Source organism: Squalius cephalus (genome assembly GCF_949319135.1).
Source record: "Squalius cephalus genome assembly, chromosome: 8".
NCBI classification, from domain to species: domain Eukaryota; kingdom Metazoa; phylum Chordata; class Actinopteri; order Cypriniformes; family Leuciscidae; genus Squalius; species Squalius cephalus.
In genome coordinates this window covers 4,580,970-4,598,195 of record NC_137129.1, presented here as the reverse complement: position 1 = coordinate 4,598,195, position 17,226 = coordinate 4,580,970, and the positions used below count along the sequence as shown (strand labels likewise).

Here is a 17,226-nt window from a genome sequence, read left to right as displayed (position 1 = left end):
TTTGAAGATTATTTTGTTCATGAATTGTCCTACAATTTTCTATCAAATTAAATTCGCTTTAAATTCACTGCAAACTCAGGTAAAACTTCTTTTGCCTTTAGTCTGGAATAAATGCTGAACGAGTCAAAAGCGTTTCCTGGTTTTCATCTGTGGTGAAATAATGATCCAGGAACTTTAGAAGCTGAGATAGATATCGTTCAAATAAGGATGGTGATTAATCAGCAAAAAAAAAGTTTACTTTTTAAGTTTTTACTCCTCCCACACAACTCCTTCAGCATGCATTTCTTGTTAGTCAGATTGTTAACATCGCTGCTGTTGTGTTTACATATATTTGACGGAGACAAAAATAACTTTAGATGGATCATGGCTTTTCACTGTATTCGTGATGAACCTGCTGAAAGCTCATTTCCCGTCAATGCTTCATTTCCCAAACTCTTTGACCTCAGCCAATCAAGCGCTGACAAAAAAGCAGGTGTGAAATTCTCCCTGCGAGTGTTTACCGTAAGAGAAATGTTACATGGCGACGATGAGAGGTTTACTGAGCGAGACAGGTGTGTGTATATAGGTGTATAAATATCAGTGTGTTTAGAAGAGTCGACAGTGGCTGCATTGTTGACATACTGCCACACTTCTGACCTTGGACCTTTCGAGATTAATCCATCGCTGATGACGCAAGAGAAAGTGTCATTAGAGAAAGCTGAGAGGAGGGTTATTTGCATGTGTGTGTGTGTGTGTGTGTGTGTGTGTTTCATGTTAAGTAAGATGGAATGCTTTGAAGAGCCTTGGCATTGATTGACTCGTACTGTAGACATACCGGGACATTATGAACAAGTGTGTGATGACCCTTCCTTCCAGCAGGTGCACGTCAGGACATCTCATCCCCACGAGCCCGAGTGCACTCAATATGGCAGAGTTATTTAAACATCTATGTTTATGTAATATAATAGCTCATAGTAGAAAGCAGAATATTCATTTAAGGAACAGACTGTTTTACAGTGCCTTTGGATAAGGTTTGCAGAATTATTCAGACAGATTGATGAATGTATTTACATAAATTATAACATTGTTTTTGCATTCTTGCTTCTTAATTTGAGGGTCTTCAACAGGGGGTCCAGTCATTATTAGTTACATTTTTAATAGAATAATTATTTTGTGTAGAAATCCACAGCTAGCTGTGCAGTGAATGATTTGCTTTGCTTCCACGTCGTGTATTAATGCACAGCTATCCGTGGATTATTCCTCACTGTAATCACTGACTGAACACTGGAAGGCTGATAAAGGTTGATTCAAAATTGGGCTCTTCTACAAGACAAATACACAAATATGAATGTTTCTTTCAAGCTCTCCATCTTTCCGTCTCTCACTCCGTCCTGTGAAGAGATCAGCCTCCATCACACACAACAGAAACACATCCAGCCATCGCTCAGGGGAGACAGTGACTGAATGAATGCTGGATCCTCAAGCATATAAGGGCAAATTATACTGTGTGTGTGTGTGTGTGTGTGTGTGTGTGTGTGTGTGTGTGTGTGTGTGTGTGTGTGTCTGTGGATGTGTGTGTGTCTTTGGATGTGAGAAAGAGAGAGAGAGAGAGTGTGTGTGTGTGTGTGTGTGTGTGTGTGTGTGTGTGTGTGTGTGAGTGTCTGTGTGCATTTGTGTGTGTCTGTGTGTACAGTATGTGTGTGTGTGTGTGTGTGTGCGTCTGTGAGTGTCTGTGTGCATTTGTGTGTGTGTGTGTGTGTGTGTGTGTGTGTCTGTGTGTGTGTGTGTGTGTGTGTGTGTGTGTGTGTGTGTGTGTGTGTGTGTGTTAGAGAGCGACAGAACAAGGACCTCTGGGCTGAGATTACAGGTAAAACACTATCACACCACACACAATGTTCTTGTTTTTGCCAGAGCTGCACACTGATAAATGTGTATTCATTTAATTAAGGAGTCAGACAGCATCAGGTGTTATCAGTTTCACACACTTTCTAAACACTGTATCTCCAATTCTCCGAAACGTTAAAGCCATATGGTAGAAAGAGAGTCACTCTGCAGCTGTGAAGTCTAGTTGTGGTATATGCACTCGTGTGTGCGTGTGTGTGTGTGTGTGTCATTCTGAGTGTCGCATAATCTTTTCATCTAACAGGTGCTCGTTGCAGTATTTGGTGGTTCTCTTTGTGTGAGAAATTCACACTTTTATCTGTAGATGAGAATATTAAACAGCAGAAGCTATCTTGAAACATGGATATATTAGATACTGAAACATGGATATATTCTATACTTTGAATAAATAATATCCTTAAAAATGTATCAGAAAAATTATTAATACATTTTAAAAAAAATTAAACTATAACAAATAAAAAGGTTCTTACTCTGTGTGGACTGGAGGATACCCATTTATTATCTACTATTAATTGGCCAAAACTATTACCTAAAAACATTTTTGGTTTAGGCAATCTGACAATATGAACCAGTTGCCATTGTGTCGGACGAGTTATTTTTTATATTTTTTGCTTAACGTATAATTTCCTCACGTCTAACTAATGTGGATGCCTAGCTTTTTTTTACCGGCTCTGTGCTTGTGTGTGTGTGTGTGTGTGTGTGTGTGTGTGTCTGTGTCTGTGAGCGCGCAGCGTGAGTGCCAGGAAGAGGCTGAGCGCACGAGAGCGCGCGCGTGTTTAATTGAGTGTGTTGAGCGCGCGTGGCGTGAGTGAGTCTGTCAGAAACAGAAGATGTTTGACAAGCTCACCGGAGGAGACACAAGCGCTCAATCCTGACGAGTTCAACTGCTTGTTCGGCTCGCGTTACACACAGGTAAGCAAAGTCTGCTCTTCATTAGAAGCATTTAGAGGCGCGCGATTTTACACTGTGGCGTGTTGTCAAGAGTTCTGTGTAACCATAATTTAGTCATCATAACCACAATCATAGCACACTGTAAGGACTCTAGTGTCTGGTTCATTTTAATACTAACATTAGTTTTCTTGAGTTCAAACTATTTTGCTGACAAATAATAATAATAATAATATATATATATATATATATATATATATGTATATATATATATATATGTATGTATATGTATATGAGCTATTGTATGACGAATTGTTCTGTTGATATATAGTCTGATGTTGGTTCAGGGTTGTTAAAAAAAAAAGAGCAATGGTCTGGGTAGTTTTTAGAAAGCACAGCTGCTCCTGCGTCGCTCCGTGCGTCAGTGACAGTCTGAGATCCCAACAGCCGCTCCAAATATAACCCGTGCCAGTCAGACTGAACCAGGAATGCGACGTAGTGGTGGAAACCGAAGCCCATCTCGGCTGCTACACCTTCAAGCTGACAGACAGACAGAAAGACAGTCAGACTGGATCTCTGAGTACAGATCTTTGCGCTATTCTGCAGAGCGCGTGTCTGTTTGTATGTGCGCACAACTTCTCCACATGCTTTTACGCAGTATAGCTTCACAAGAATGATATGGTAAACAAATAACGTCAGCCAATTTAATGTTACTAGATTAAAACTGAGTTGGCTTAATATTAGCGACTACTGTCATTAAAAATCAAAGTTTAGTACATTGTTTTAGGACAGTTCATTTAAAGGGATAGTTCACCCAAAAATGAAAATTCTGTCATTTAGCCTACTTACTTTTTTCCCATATTATGGAAGTCAATGGGATCCATCAAATGTTGACATTCTACAAATTTCCATCTTTTGGGAAAGAAATTCATAATGTTTGGAGTGAGTAAATTATGACATTTTCATTTTGGGGTGAACTATCCCTTTAAGCAGTGTTAAAGGGGGAGTGAAATGCTCATTTTCACTCAATCTCCTGTTAATCTTGAGTACCTATAGAGTAGTATTGCATCCTTCATATCTCCAAAAAGTCTTTAGTTTTATTATATTTATAAAAGAAAGATAGGCTGTACCGAGTCTTTCCGGAAAAAACCGAGCGGCTGGAGGCGGGCCCTGTGGGCGAAGCTAAAACTGTGTGATAACGCGCCGAGCTAGTAACAACACACAGAGACAATAGAAGCAGTTTTACTCACTGAACCTTTATCATTGTGACTGCTCGATCCTTAAGCATTAGACGATCTGCAAATCCGTCGATCTGGGCTTTGTTTATAAAACAATCATCGTCGAAATGCAGGGAACAAACAGTCTTTACACAACTCCGTTTATGCTCAGGAAAAACAAACTCCATCCACGGGTTCCTTAACGCTGGGTTCTTTGGGAATCTGTGCAGGGTTGTCTTGCCCTGGCAACCAAAAACACACTTCTTTGGTGACATTGGCTTCCCAAAAGCCAGGCAGGGCGCTTTGATGGGCGTACTGCTTTCGCTCTCTTGCTCTGGTCTACGAGTGCGCGCGCGCCCGCGATCTTACCGGAGAAGTGCCCTTAGGACCCGTATAAGGAAATTCCGTTACATCTGACGTCACACATACCCATACTCGAAAAAAACTTTCCGAAACTTGTGACAAACCGGAAGGACAATTTTTGGCACAGAAATACTCCTTCAAACGTACAATTTAATTTTTGAAACTTTGTCCATGTTTAGCATGGGAATCCAACTCTTTAACAGTGTAAAAAACTCAGTATGCATGAAATAGCATTTCACCCCCCCCCCCCCCCCCTTTAAAGTAGGCTACTACAGTTTGATTGTGAATGTTGCTCACAAAATGAGTCACTTTTAATTAGTAGTTAATATCGAGTAACTTACGTTTCTGACATAAATTAGTTCTTTTTTCTCCACCGAACCAAAGGGGAAATAATTCCACAAAAAGCCAAACATCACTGTTTGATTGCCGCCAAGCAAAAAAACACGGACTGGAACTTCGTATATGAGTGATTTTCCCCGCTCTGCTCATAGCGTTCTGTAATTACACCGTTCGAGATCCAGGCCGGGGTTTGTATTTCCCGCCCTGCAAACAAGAGAGAAAACCGCTCCGAACAATCCATATATTATTATTTTTATTTTTAGATTAAATTTCTGGATACTTTTTATTATTATATACACCACATTACGATAACATCAAAATATAATAATAAAATAAAAATAAAATAAATATAGAACACCATATTTACTTTTAGGCTAACTAGTAGGCTATATCTGTTCTATGATGTTTTTGCAGAAACTATGTAGGCCTACATTTATATAAGGGTTAGTCGGTGGCCAAAAACCCTGAGCAATGTGCTGCTGTTCATCAGATGTAAGATGGCATCTCTGTCATACAATTATTTTACATCTACGTTTGAAGCACCTGTTAGCTAACCCAGAAAACACCTGATGAAGTGATAGAGCTGTTGTGGCGTCTGTGTGTGTGTGTGTGTGTGTGTGTGTGTGTGTGGAGGCGTATGGTTTAACACTGGCCAAAGTGAGTCAGTGACTCAGTTGTCAGACATGAAGACGAGTTCAAACATGATGAGAGTGATGACATTAGAGTGAAGGATGCAGTCTTTCCAAACAGTGTGTGTGTGTGTGTGTGTGTGTGTGTGTGTGTGTGTGTGTGTGTGTGCTTCCATTCAGGGAGTCTTCATTCTAGGAATATAACTTACAGCACCTGCCACTGCTATGAAAAGAGCTGCACAAAATACATGCAGTCAATGCAGACCTCTTACACGCATAGGTATTTTTATCCAGATCAGCATTGCTGGAGAGCTTCTCAACTGGTTTTGCTTCAAGATTTTACATTAAACAATAAGTACCACAATCAGTTATCATGCAAAAATAAACTAAAATATCCTTAAAATCAATTATAAATGTATTAAGAATACTTTGATCTGCATAAAACTGTTACCATGACAGAAAGAACCGGAAAACTGACTTTTTAATTTACTTGGTTTTTATTGGTTGAGCACTTTTTAAAATTAATATTCTCTTGAATTTGAACATTTCAGCTATTAATTTGCCACATGACTCATTGTGGTTGGCACAAACCATGCTTATCCTTGTTGAAAATGAATATTTCTTTTTACCCTGTGTAGTCTTTTTCTTAATTTCTGAAGATGTTACACGTCTGTCTGTGTTGGCATGTCTAATTAATCTAGCTTTCCACCAAATGACATATGAATTTATACCAAAATATTGTGTGATCGGAAGAACAGCATTTGACATCAACAACAAATCTGTTTTTTAAAGTCTGTTTATTTTGCTGTCCTGACTGTGCACAATTATGCGTTTAGTTTCATTTCATTTTAACTTGAGCCCAGGCAAATCAGTTTATGACCTGAATGAAAAATAAAGATATTTCATTACTAATGATACTTGGTTGGAAGCTTAATTAATCACCTATTCGAGCTTATACGACTGTCAGCTGAGTCTCTTGTATGTAAAATATATATATATATATATATATATATATATATATATATATATATATATATATATACACTCACCTAAAGGATTATTAGGAACACCATACTAATACTGTGTTTGACTCCCTTTCACCTTCAGAACTGCCTTAATTCTACGTGGCATTGATTCAACAAGGTGCTGAAAGCATTCTTTAGAAATGTTGGCCCATATTGATAGGATAGCATCTTGCAGTTGATGGAGATTTGTGGGATGCACATCCAGGGCACGAAGCTCCCGTTCCACCACATCCCAAAGATGCTCTATTGGGTTGAGATCTGGTGACTGTGGGGGCCATTTTAGTACAGTGAACTCATTGTCATGTTCAAGAAACCAATTTAAAATGATTCGAGCTTTGTGACATGGTGCATTATCCTGCTGGAAGTAGCCATCAGAGGATGGGTACATGGTGGTCATAAAGGGATGGACATGGTCAGAAACAATGCTCAGGTAGGCCGTGGCATTTAAACGATGCCCAATTGGCACTAAGGGGCCTAAAGTGTGCCAAGAAAACATCCCCCACACCATTACACCACCACCACCAGCCTGCACAGTGGTAACAAGGCATGATGGATCCATGTTCTCATTCTGTTTACACCAAATTCTGACTCTACCATCTGAATGTCTCAACAGAAATCGAGACTCATCAGACCAGGCAACATTTTTCCAGTCTTCAACTGTCCAATTTTGGTGAGCTTGTGCAAATTGTAGCCTCTTTTTCCTATTTGTAGTGGAGATGAGTGGTACCCGGTGGGGTCTTCTGCTGTTGTAGCCCATCCGCCTCAAGGTTGTGCGTGTTGTGGCTTCACAAATGCTTTGCTGCATACCTCGGTTGTAACGAGTGGTTATTTCAGTCAAAGTTGCTCTTCTATCAGCTTGAATCAGTCGGCCCATTCTCCTCTGACCTCTAGCATCAACAAGGCATTTTCGCCCACAGGACTGCCGCATACTGGATGTTTTTCCCTTTTCACACCATTCTTTGTAAACCCTAGAAATGGTTGTGCGTGAAAATCCCAGTAACTGAGCAGATTGTGAAATACTCAGACCGGCCCGTCTGGCACCACCAACCATGCCACGCTCAAAATTGCTTAAATCACCTTTCTTTCCCATTCTGACATTCAGTTTGGAGTTCAGGAGATTGTCTTGACCAGGACCACACCCCTAAATGCATTGAAGCAACTGCCATGTGATTGGTTGATTAGATAATTGCATTAATGAGAAATTGAACAGGTGTTCCTAATGATCCTTTAGGTGAGTGTGTGTGTATATATATATATATATATATATATATATATATATATATATATATATATATACCTGGCATATTGCTCAGAATAAATAAATGATTTTTGTTCTGAGATGTTTTTTCTCTCTCTTCTTTACTAAATAAGAACCTAGCCATCTGTTCTGGCAAGAGAAGAGCGGAGCAAGAAAAAAAGAGAGAAAAGAAGACATCTTGTCTCTATATTAATTGGCTTGGATGGTCATGGGGCGTATGGTGGCCAATAACTGATATGCCCTTTGAATCCGCAAACTTCAAGATGTCCGAAACAGGAGAATCTGAAAATCTCCCAGAATGCACTATGGAGGAGACTCCACCTCCATGTTGTACCACAGATACTGAGGATTGCCAGGTGAAAATCCAGATCCAACACCTTTGATCATTTACTCTTCAGCTTCTACCTTGTTTAATTTCCTCCTATCCTTTTCCTTTAATCATGTTTTTTTATTTATTTTTATTTTAAGCAGCCAAAATCAGATGGACAACTTAAAAAGAAACTGAAGGTAGGATTGCAATTGAATCTAATTATTAAAACACTCTCCCTGTAGAGCATTCATTTCATGTATGAGTTTATTTACCTTTCGAGCTTCCCAGACGCTTATGTGAGATTGATGGGTTTATACTCAGCAGAATATTGCTTTTTGATTCATTCTCCTTGGTGGGTAAATGGCATTTGCGGCAGACTGTTTAACCTCAACGGTTATGTGTCTCAGGCAGAATACCATTAAACACTGCATTCACTCCCTATAGTTACCCAACTTCATAAAGTAAATCACATCAGCATCTCTCAGTCAGTCGGGGAGCAGGCTCAAATAGTGTAAAAATAGCATAGTTACACTTTTCACCCTGTAGTGTTCATCCAATGATCAAGAAATACAATCACTAGAGCATCACTGCCTTTGCTAAATGAAAATAGTGACGTATTTAAAATAATATCTATACATAACAATATAAAAGTCAGAAATCTTATCTCCACCTATAGGAATATAGAAATTGGGCAAATGAAAGCTGGAATTGGCTATTTATATACTTTTCTTTTAAGATTTCATTTATATTCCGCATCACGTCATGTTGTAAAATATAAAAAAAAAAAAACTGTAACCTAGCAAACAAAAATATGTTCTAAGAACACTGTAAAAAAACTACATGATCAGTAAATTATGATAACATATGTTTTTATATTGCTTTAACTTTTGCTAAAATTCTAATTTTTTTAAGTAGGTTTGATATAATTTAAGTTGAAATGACTTAAACATCCAAAAAAATGAAGGCAGCAACTTTTTTTTTTTTTTACAGTGATTGTTTTCATAACATTCTCATTATGAACATGTTAATTCTGAATATTCTGTGTACGTTCAAACCATATTTTCTTTCATAGAATGTCTTAGAATGTTTTTTAGAATGTTTTTAAAACGCTTTTTCTTGGTTATGTGATCGTTAAGGGAACATTCCATTTTATCATTTTGCAAACATTGTGTTACTTTTGAATGTTCTCTGAACGTTCCGAATCAAGTAGAGCATTTAAAAAATATCAGGTGAACGTCCAACCGAAACGTTTCCAGTGAATGTTTTAATAACTTTGAATGAACATTCTATTAACGTGACTGGAGGAACGTTTGCTCGTAACTTTGAGAACGTTAAGTTCTAAGAACGTTCCCTGTAAGCTGGGAAACTGCTTTAAAGAAAAATCAGGTTAATAGTTTAAAAGGCAAAAACCATAAATAGACGATATAAAAAAAAAAATCTCCTCATCCTTTTGTGTTGTGTATATATTATGGTTGAACAAATGCAGCAATAAAGTGCGCTGAGAACAGTTCTCTGGGGTTATTGAATGAATATGTGTGTGTGTTACAGGCCAAAGGGAAATTAGTTCGGAGCACAGCTGTGTGTGAGGAGTCTTTATCCACTGAGGAGAACAGCAAGGTAAGAATCGTCTTTCTTTTCTCTCTATAACCTAAAAACACATTTACAATCTTACATCCACCATTAAAGTTAAATTAGTCTGATGGATAGGACATGTGTAAGTGAATCAAGACTGTTGCCGCTGCTCTCATTAGTGTTCACAGAATAAGGGGTTTTTAATGGTATATTGCATTTGGTCTCCTAATCCATTACATCCTTGAAATGAATGATAGAGTTTGTGAAGGAACTCTGTTCTGTCTGGTCTTAGGAAAACGAGAGCAAGACGGCTGTATCCAGTGACCATGATGACAGTCCTGAGTGCAACGAGGAGGAGGAGGAGAAGAGCATCACATCTAAAAAAACAAGTTTATCCAAAGGTGATTGACCTAGCATGTGTGTATTTGTGTATGTGCAACTAAAATGCAAACATATTTCATCTAGATCTGTAAATAAGAATGCATTAATTTCTGCAATTAACATGGAATGTTTAAAGTGTTTAAAATAAACGAGGCGATTAATGCAGCATCTATTTAAAAAAAAAATTATTCTAAATTAATTTGAGGATATATCGTTCAAAAGTTTGGGGTCGGTAAGATTTGTTTATGTTTTTGAAAGATGTATTTTATGCTCACCAAGGCTTCATTATTTATCTAAAAAAAACGTAATATTGTGAAATATTATTACAATTTAAAAAATATATATATTTTAAAATATAATTTATTCCTGTGATCAAAGCTGAATTTTCAGCATCATTACTCCAGTCTTCAGTGTCACATGATCCTTCAGAAATAATTCTAATATGATGATTTGCTGCTCAATAAACATTTCTGATTATTATCAATGTTTTATTAATATATTCATATTTTGTCAATTAATATTTTTGTGAGTTCAAAATACCAGCATTTTATTTGACATGGAAATCTGTTGTAACATTATAAATGTCTTTACTCTCACTTTTGATCAATTTAATTGCATCCTTGTTAACTAAAAGTATTTATTTCTTTAAAAGAAAAACATACTGCCCTCAAACCTTTGAATTGTACTGGATGTTCCTTACTTGCAATTAATTAATGCTGATTAATTTATGTTCAATCGATTCAAAGTCCTAATTTTTTAGTCCAATCGTCTCCTTGCATATCTAAAATGTAATCCCATGCATATGTGCTTGTTTTAGAGCCCAGTCTGGAGTATACCGACTCCACCGGCATTGATCTGGAGGAGTTTTTAATCACTACTTTGAAGAGCAGTCCCAGGTGGGTAAAAGACTGAACATATCCCTTCATTCTCCTCCTTCCATTCGTGCTGAATCTGTTTATTTTTGGCTTGCAGGGACCGACTGATGCTCTTAAAGCTCGAGCAGGACATGACTGACTTTATGACAGACAACAGGTACCGTTCCATGCATGTCTTTCATGGTTTAGAGATAGACACATTTGTAATGTGATATAATGTCTCTCTCTCTCACTCTCTCTCTATCTGTAGTTCCTATAAAAAGTTCCCTCAGATGTCCTCGTATCACAGGATGCTTGTCCACAGGGTCGCAGCTTATTTTGGTCTGGAACACAATGTGGATCACAGTGGAAAAGCGGTTATCATCAACAAAACCTGCAATTCCAGGATGTACGTGTCTGTTATATAAGTGCATTTATGGAGGAATGAATGTGGGTGTAACAATATGTTTTTTCAGACCAGAACATCGGTTTGCTGAACATGTTCAGGAGGAGAAGACAGAGGAAAGAAGATCAATACTGAAAAGAGACACCAGTCAGGAGAAAGAAGACAGTCAGGTCGGGACAAATGCACACTTCACTGATCACTTGGGTATGAAGAGCTAGCAACGGCTCTAATAGCTCTGGTCTTTGCGGCTGGTTAACTCTCGTCTGCTGTTGTCTTTTACAGCTGAGGGTTCCCTCTCTCAAAGATCAGATGAGAAGCAAGTCAATAGAGGAGAGAGAGGAGGAGTACCAGAGAGTCCGGGAACGCATATTCTCACAGGACGTAAGAAAACACTGAACATGCACACATTGGGCCCTATTTTAACAATCTGAAACGCAAGTAACTTTGTGGGCGGGTCTTGGGCGCTGTTGCTATTATACCGGCGGGATAAATGACTCTTGCGCCCGACGCAAATCTAAAATGTGTTGGTCTGAAGTAGCTTCATTATTCATAGGTGTGGTTTGGGCGTAACGTGAAATAAACCAATCAGAGCGTCATCTCACATTCCCCTTAAGAGCAGGTGCGCTTGTTCCATGGCGGATTGCTATTATAACGGCGGATTTGCCAGACGCGCGCCAGGAGCGGTTCACAGCCGAGGAGACCGACGTTCTCGTCAGGATGGGAGAAACCCACCCAAATTAGCTTCGGTTAAACAGGCGTATAATAATTTGGGTAAATGTGTAAGCTAGATTTATGCCTATTTTTTTACATCTTCATGGACACAACAATGATTTCTCTCGTGTGGAATATTTTTCCTTGTAATAATGTATGATTTGCAAAAATGAGAACTGCTGCGTCTGTGTGTAGATGAGAGAAGCAAAGTGTATGGCGTAGTGCACACGCCACATTATAGCCAAGCATGCGCCCTTAAAATAGCATCTGAATAACATGCGCAACGCGCCACTGACTTTAGACGAGGTTTCTCCTGGTCAGTGGCGGAATTGTTTTCTGAAACTGCAAAATAGCACCAGGGAACGTTTGCGCCGGAACACGCCTCCTCTTTTCGCTGAACCGCCCCCGGGAGCGCAAGTTCATTTCCTAGTTTACCGACATGCGTCTGTGGAAGGAAAAGTCCGCTGTGCGTCGGGTGCAAAATAGGAATGATACATGCGTCGGTGTACTAAGTCAATTGCGCTGGGTGCAAGATAGGGCCCATAGAGTTACAAAAATCCTTTTAAGACAAGTCATTTCACTCAGTGGCCATCTTTGAAACGCCTCTCAGTCACTCATGTACAGCTCCTATCTCGTTGAATGGGGAAAACATCAAATTCTCCAATGCTGTTCACCAAGCTTACGATTAAATGTCATATTTGAAATCACCAATGAAATCTGACAACAACGGTCTCATAAATTTGGTTTCTAAACGCTCAAATCATGATAATGCACATGTGCAGTCATAAGCACACGTCTCAGTTTCTGCAGTGACACGATGATTTTACCAATCAGTGATTGGCTCTTTTATTTAGAAGGTGGGGCTTATTCCACCATACTGAGCGTTGCACTTTCTTCCATTCATAGTAATATGAGTGCCCTGTGTTTGTACATCTAAAGTCTTTTGTAGTACATTAAAGTTTGTCCTCTGATTTTGTGCTCTTTTATTTTTCAGCCCGCTGGTCTTTCGCAGAGTGTTTATATTGAGACCAGGTAAACCTCTCTTAATAGTTAATATTAAGAATATGTATGAAATGTTGCATTTAAATACGTAGACAATAAATAAAATAGTATTTAAATATGAAATAACTGCTCTTCAAAACAAAGTAATCAGTATTTTGTAAACCATGTAACTGGTTTAAATTAAAATATGCAATTTTATCAATATAATGATTATAAATAAATTGGCTGCACTTCAACATTTCTCTTCTTTTATTTCTATTTTTGAATGTGTTTTTAGAGGTCTAGATGACAGCAGTATTCTCACTGAGACCCAGAGAAGACGCCAGCTCTTTAGGTGAGGAATTATTTCTCTCCGAGGAAAGAAAGATTGTTCTCTGATTGGCTAAAAAGGCTGCTCCACTTAAATGCTGTGACACACACAGGTGTTATTTTAGTTATTTTAGTTATTTTAGAAACAATTTATGTGTGGTGTTCCAAAAAATCACTTTCAACACCTTTAAAGAGGACCTATGGTGCTTGTTTACATGTTCAGCTTTCTTTAGTGTGTAATGTTGCTGTTTGAGCATGAAAAAGCTCTGCAAAGATACAAACAAAGTCCCTCCAGCGGGAGTTATTCTCCATATCAGTGTCAGTGTTTCTGAACTCCCTGAAACGCCGCCATTGTAGTCTTGAGTTTTCTTCCGGGAACAAACACGTCACAATATTCCTCATTTAAATAATTCCCACAATAAAGGGGCGGGGCCTGGTTGAGTTAGTTGGTAGTGTGTTGAAACTGGCGGTTATGGCAAGGGGCGGGACATTTCCTAAACAAACTGGAAGCTGTTGACCAATCACAACACAATTATCCAGCCGACCAATCAGAGCACACTGTGCTTTTTAGAAGGAGGGGCTTCATAGAGACAGGAACTAAACAGAGCGTTACTGTCAGACTGGGAAGAGAGGAGCCGCAACAATGAAAACTATGTGAAAAATAAGGTGTTTTTTTGAACATTAGAGCATGAAAACCAGTTTTAGTAGACCCAAAAAACAAAATCAAGACTTTGTAAAAGGGCATAATAGGTCCTCTTTAAGCTTTTTAAGTTAATGGGCTTAGATTAGATTGCATTAGCAAAGCACTATAAAAATAAGTGTAATTCTGCAATATGTATAAAATAAAATAATGTTTTTGAAACATTTAAGCATAAAAACCTATTCTAGTACAGCCCAAAAACAAAATCAAGGGCTTAATAGGTTCTCTTTAATGCTTTTAACTTAATTTTAAACTCAGAAAATGTAACTCAAACTTCTTTCAACAACTGATTATGAGTGATTTTGGGTTGTGCAGGGGTAACCGGGACGGGTCGGGTCGGCTGTCCGGCAGCAGGCAGAGCAGTTTTGAGCTGGACTCGCACTGGAATGACCCTCGACCCTGGAGCAGCACCGACTCAGACAGCTCAACATGGACCTCTAAATCTCGTTCAGACAGCAGCTCCAAACTCTGCAAACCAGGTGCAAACATAACACTGACCATTAGTTAACATGAACTAACAATGTACAGCTTTTATTAACCTTAGTTCATTTACATTTACTAATACATTTTAGGAATAAAAAGTTGTATCTTTAACAGTAGTTATTATTGCACTGTGAAGTATCATGAATAATATTTTCATTAACTTACATTAAATAAATAAATGCAGTAAAAATATAATGCTCAACTAATGCTAACAAATGAGATCTCAAATGTTATTATTAGCATAGCATTGAAAGATTCTATGTAAAAAAAAAAATCACACAGAATGTCTTAATATTTTGTTTATCTTAATTTTTCCTAAATTACAGCATGATTCAGCATAATTTCAGATGATCCAAAGAGCCACATGATCGATGTCACAAATTTCCTTATTTGATTAGTGGCCTAGAAATAGTGCAGATTGTTTCTGTTATGATAATGTTTCTGATCTGCTGTTGTTTCTGTGTGATCAATCCAACAGTGTCTGAGTCATCGCTATCTTACGCTCCACCCAACAACAGCCCTGCTTACATCCTCGTGCCTGCTGAGTCATCCATACCTCCTGGGAGCATCTTACTGAATCCACATACAGGTACACACACACACACACACACACAGTCTGGTTCGCTATCTTTGTGAGGACTCTCCATAGACTTAATGGTTTTTATACTGTCCAAACTGTATATTCTGACACTAACCCGGCCCCTAAACCTACCCTTCACACACAACTTTCTGCTTTTTTATATTTATAATGCATTCTGCATTCTGTATGATTTATAAGCTTGTGTACCCATGGGGATCTCAATTTCGGTCCCCAGAATGACACGAGTCCCCATGAATCTGTGTGCATAGTCCCCACCGGGATAGAAAAACATATACACACACACACACACACACAATTCACTGAGTAGAAGCTGACTCATTGGTTCACACTGACTCTAAAGCCCTATTCGGACAAGGGTAGATGGAGTAATGTAATTTTACCACAGGAAGTCTGTAATATTAATGGCCAATTCACACGGGATAAGATATCTCAGTAAAACCAGCAGAAGTGGGAGAGTAACTCGATTTACACACTGCCGTTACCCTCCTGTCGTCATGTGTGTATTACATTGCTTCCTGATATCACGTGCGCAAACACATATAACCTGTATATATATAAAACAGTTATGTCGGGTCGAACGATTAATTAACTTCAGATTGGATTGTGTTGGTAATAGGCACTTATCTAATGCTAAAAGATGTTTCATGCCTCTAACAAGTGCTTTCGATCTTCTTTCTGATCTGAATGGTGTGTGTGAAACACTTGAGTTTTGCCACAGACTCGTCCCAGCGTCTAGAACGCGACTGAATGCTTTTTTAAAGGGGGGGTGAAATGCTATTTCATGCATACTGAGTTTTTTACACTGGTAAAGAGTTGGATTCCCATGCTAAACATGGACAAAGTTTCAAAAACTAAGTTGTACGTTTGAAGGAGTATTTTTGTTCCAAAAATACTCCTTCCGGTTTGTCACAAGTTTCGGAAAGTTTTTTTCGAGTATGGGTATGTGTGACGTCAGATGTAACGGAATTTCCTTATATGGGTCCTAAGGGCACTTCTCCGGTAAGATCGCGGCCGCGCGCGCATCCGTAGACCAGAGCAAGAGAGTGAAAGCAGTTCGCCATCAAAGCGCCCTGCCCGGCTTTTGGGAAGTCAATGTCACCAAAGAAGTGTGTTTTTGGTTGCCAGGGCAAGACAACCCTGCACAGATTCCCAAAGAACCCAGCGTTAAGGAACCCGTGGATGGAGTTTGTTTTTCTGAGCATAAACGGAGTTGTGTAAGACTGTTGTTCCCTGCATTTCGACGATGATTGTTTTATAAACAAAGCCCAGATCGACGGATTTGCAGATCGTCTAATGCTTAAGGATCGAGCAGTCACAATGATAAAGGTTCGCGGTCGTGCGTTGGAACCGGACGGTGAGTAAAACTGTTTGTTGAACAAATGTCTCTGTGTGTTGTCACTAGCTTGGCGCGTTAGCACAGCTAAGCTTCGCCCACAGGGCCCGCCCCCAGCCTCTCGGTTTTTTCCGGAAAGACTCGGCACAGTCTATCTTTCTGTTAAAAATGTAATAAAACAAAAGACTTTTTGGAGATATGAAGGATGCAATATTACTCTATAGGTACTCAAGATTAACAGGAGATTGAGTGAAAATGAGCATTTCACCCCCCCTTTAAGCGTCTCCATACTTGAAAAAACGCAGTAAACTACTTTTAAACAGGAAATTATGAAATATTTACGTACATATTTACAGCGGGTCTATTCGCACGGGATTAGTTTAACCTGAGGTTATTTTTCCGGACCTTTTTACTGAAGGTAAAAGTCACCGTAATCTTTACTGACATTGTCCGTAATGATCACTGAGATGCACATTCGGACGGGACTAAAATCACGAGAAGCTCTGGTAATTATGACTTTACCCCACCTCTCTATGTTACACTAGTCCCGTCCGAATAGGGATTAAGTCTACACACCAAAAAATCTCTCTCATCCAACAATGAACATGTCTTTAGGGCAGCCATTTCTGAATCCTGATGGAACTCCAGCTGTTTACAACCCACCAGTACAGTCTCAAGCCCCGCCCCCTCCTCCTCAGCAGCAGCCAATAGCAAGCCATGGTGTCCCACAGGTGAGTGAAACTATAATGGAGACTTGTGGTGCACAATATAACAGTAGTCTGATTTTATTTTATATATCTGTATTGGTCGATATTGTACAATTAATTTTCCATGCTCATTTGACCTGTTTTTACATTTAGATTATCTTTGTGTTCATCTAACGCTCACTTAAAGTGCATCTTTAAAAACAGTAATAGTTTAATAAAACAAGTTAAATGTAATCTTTAGCAAATCTCAAAATGAA

The 17,226-nt window shown here is 38.8% G+C and overlaps 1 protein-coding gene across 2 annotated transcripts in view; it reads left to right on the top strand.

Moving 5' to 3' along the window:
- The first annotated feature begins 2,574 nt into the window (after nucleotides 1-2,574).
- arpp21 (cAMP-regulated phosphoprotein, 21) overlaps nucleotides 2,575-17,226 on the top strand; it is a 17,538-nt gene continuing 2,886 nt past the window's right edge. The window contains exons 1-15 of one of the 2 annotated variants that reach the window (XM_079879128.1): nucleotides 2,575-2,793; nucleotides 7,714-7,956; nucleotides 8,072-8,107; nucleotides 9,459-9,527; nucleotides 9,775-9,883; nucleotides 10,681-10,759; nucleotides 10,836-10,895; nucleotides 10,989-11,126; nucleotides 11,194-11,293; nucleotides 11,406-11,504; nucleotides 12,829-12,866; nucleotides 13,114-13,170; nucleotides 14,161-14,324; nucleotides 14,807-14,917; nucleotides 16,878-16,993. In XM_079879128.1, the coding sequence (XP_079735254.1) occupies nucleotides 7,837-7,956; nucleotides 8,072-8,107; nucleotides 9,459-9,527; nucleotides 9,775-9,883; nucleotides 10,681-10,759; nucleotides 10,836-10,895; nucleotides 10,989-11,126; nucleotides 11,194-11,293; nucleotides 11,406-11,504; nucleotides 12,829-12,866; nucleotides 13,114-13,170; nucleotides 14,161-14,324; nucleotides 14,807-14,917; nucleotides 16,878-16,993 (1,296 nt within the window). In that variant the 5' untranslated portion in view covers nucleotides 2,575-2,793; nucleotides 7,714-7,836. Of the gene's footprint in view, nucleotides 2,794-7,713; nucleotides 7,957-8,068; nucleotides 8,108-9,458; nucleotides 9,528-9,774; nucleotides 9,884-10,680; nucleotides 10,760-10,835; nucleotides 10,896-10,988; nucleotides 11,127-11,193; nucleotides 11,294-11,405; nucleotides 11,505-12,828; nucleotides 12,867-13,113; nucleotides 13,171-14,160; nucleotides 14,325-14,806; nucleotides 14,918-16,877; nucleotides 16,994-17,226 lie in introns of both variants that reach the window. The other variant, XM_079879127.1, reaches the window with a different exon arrangement.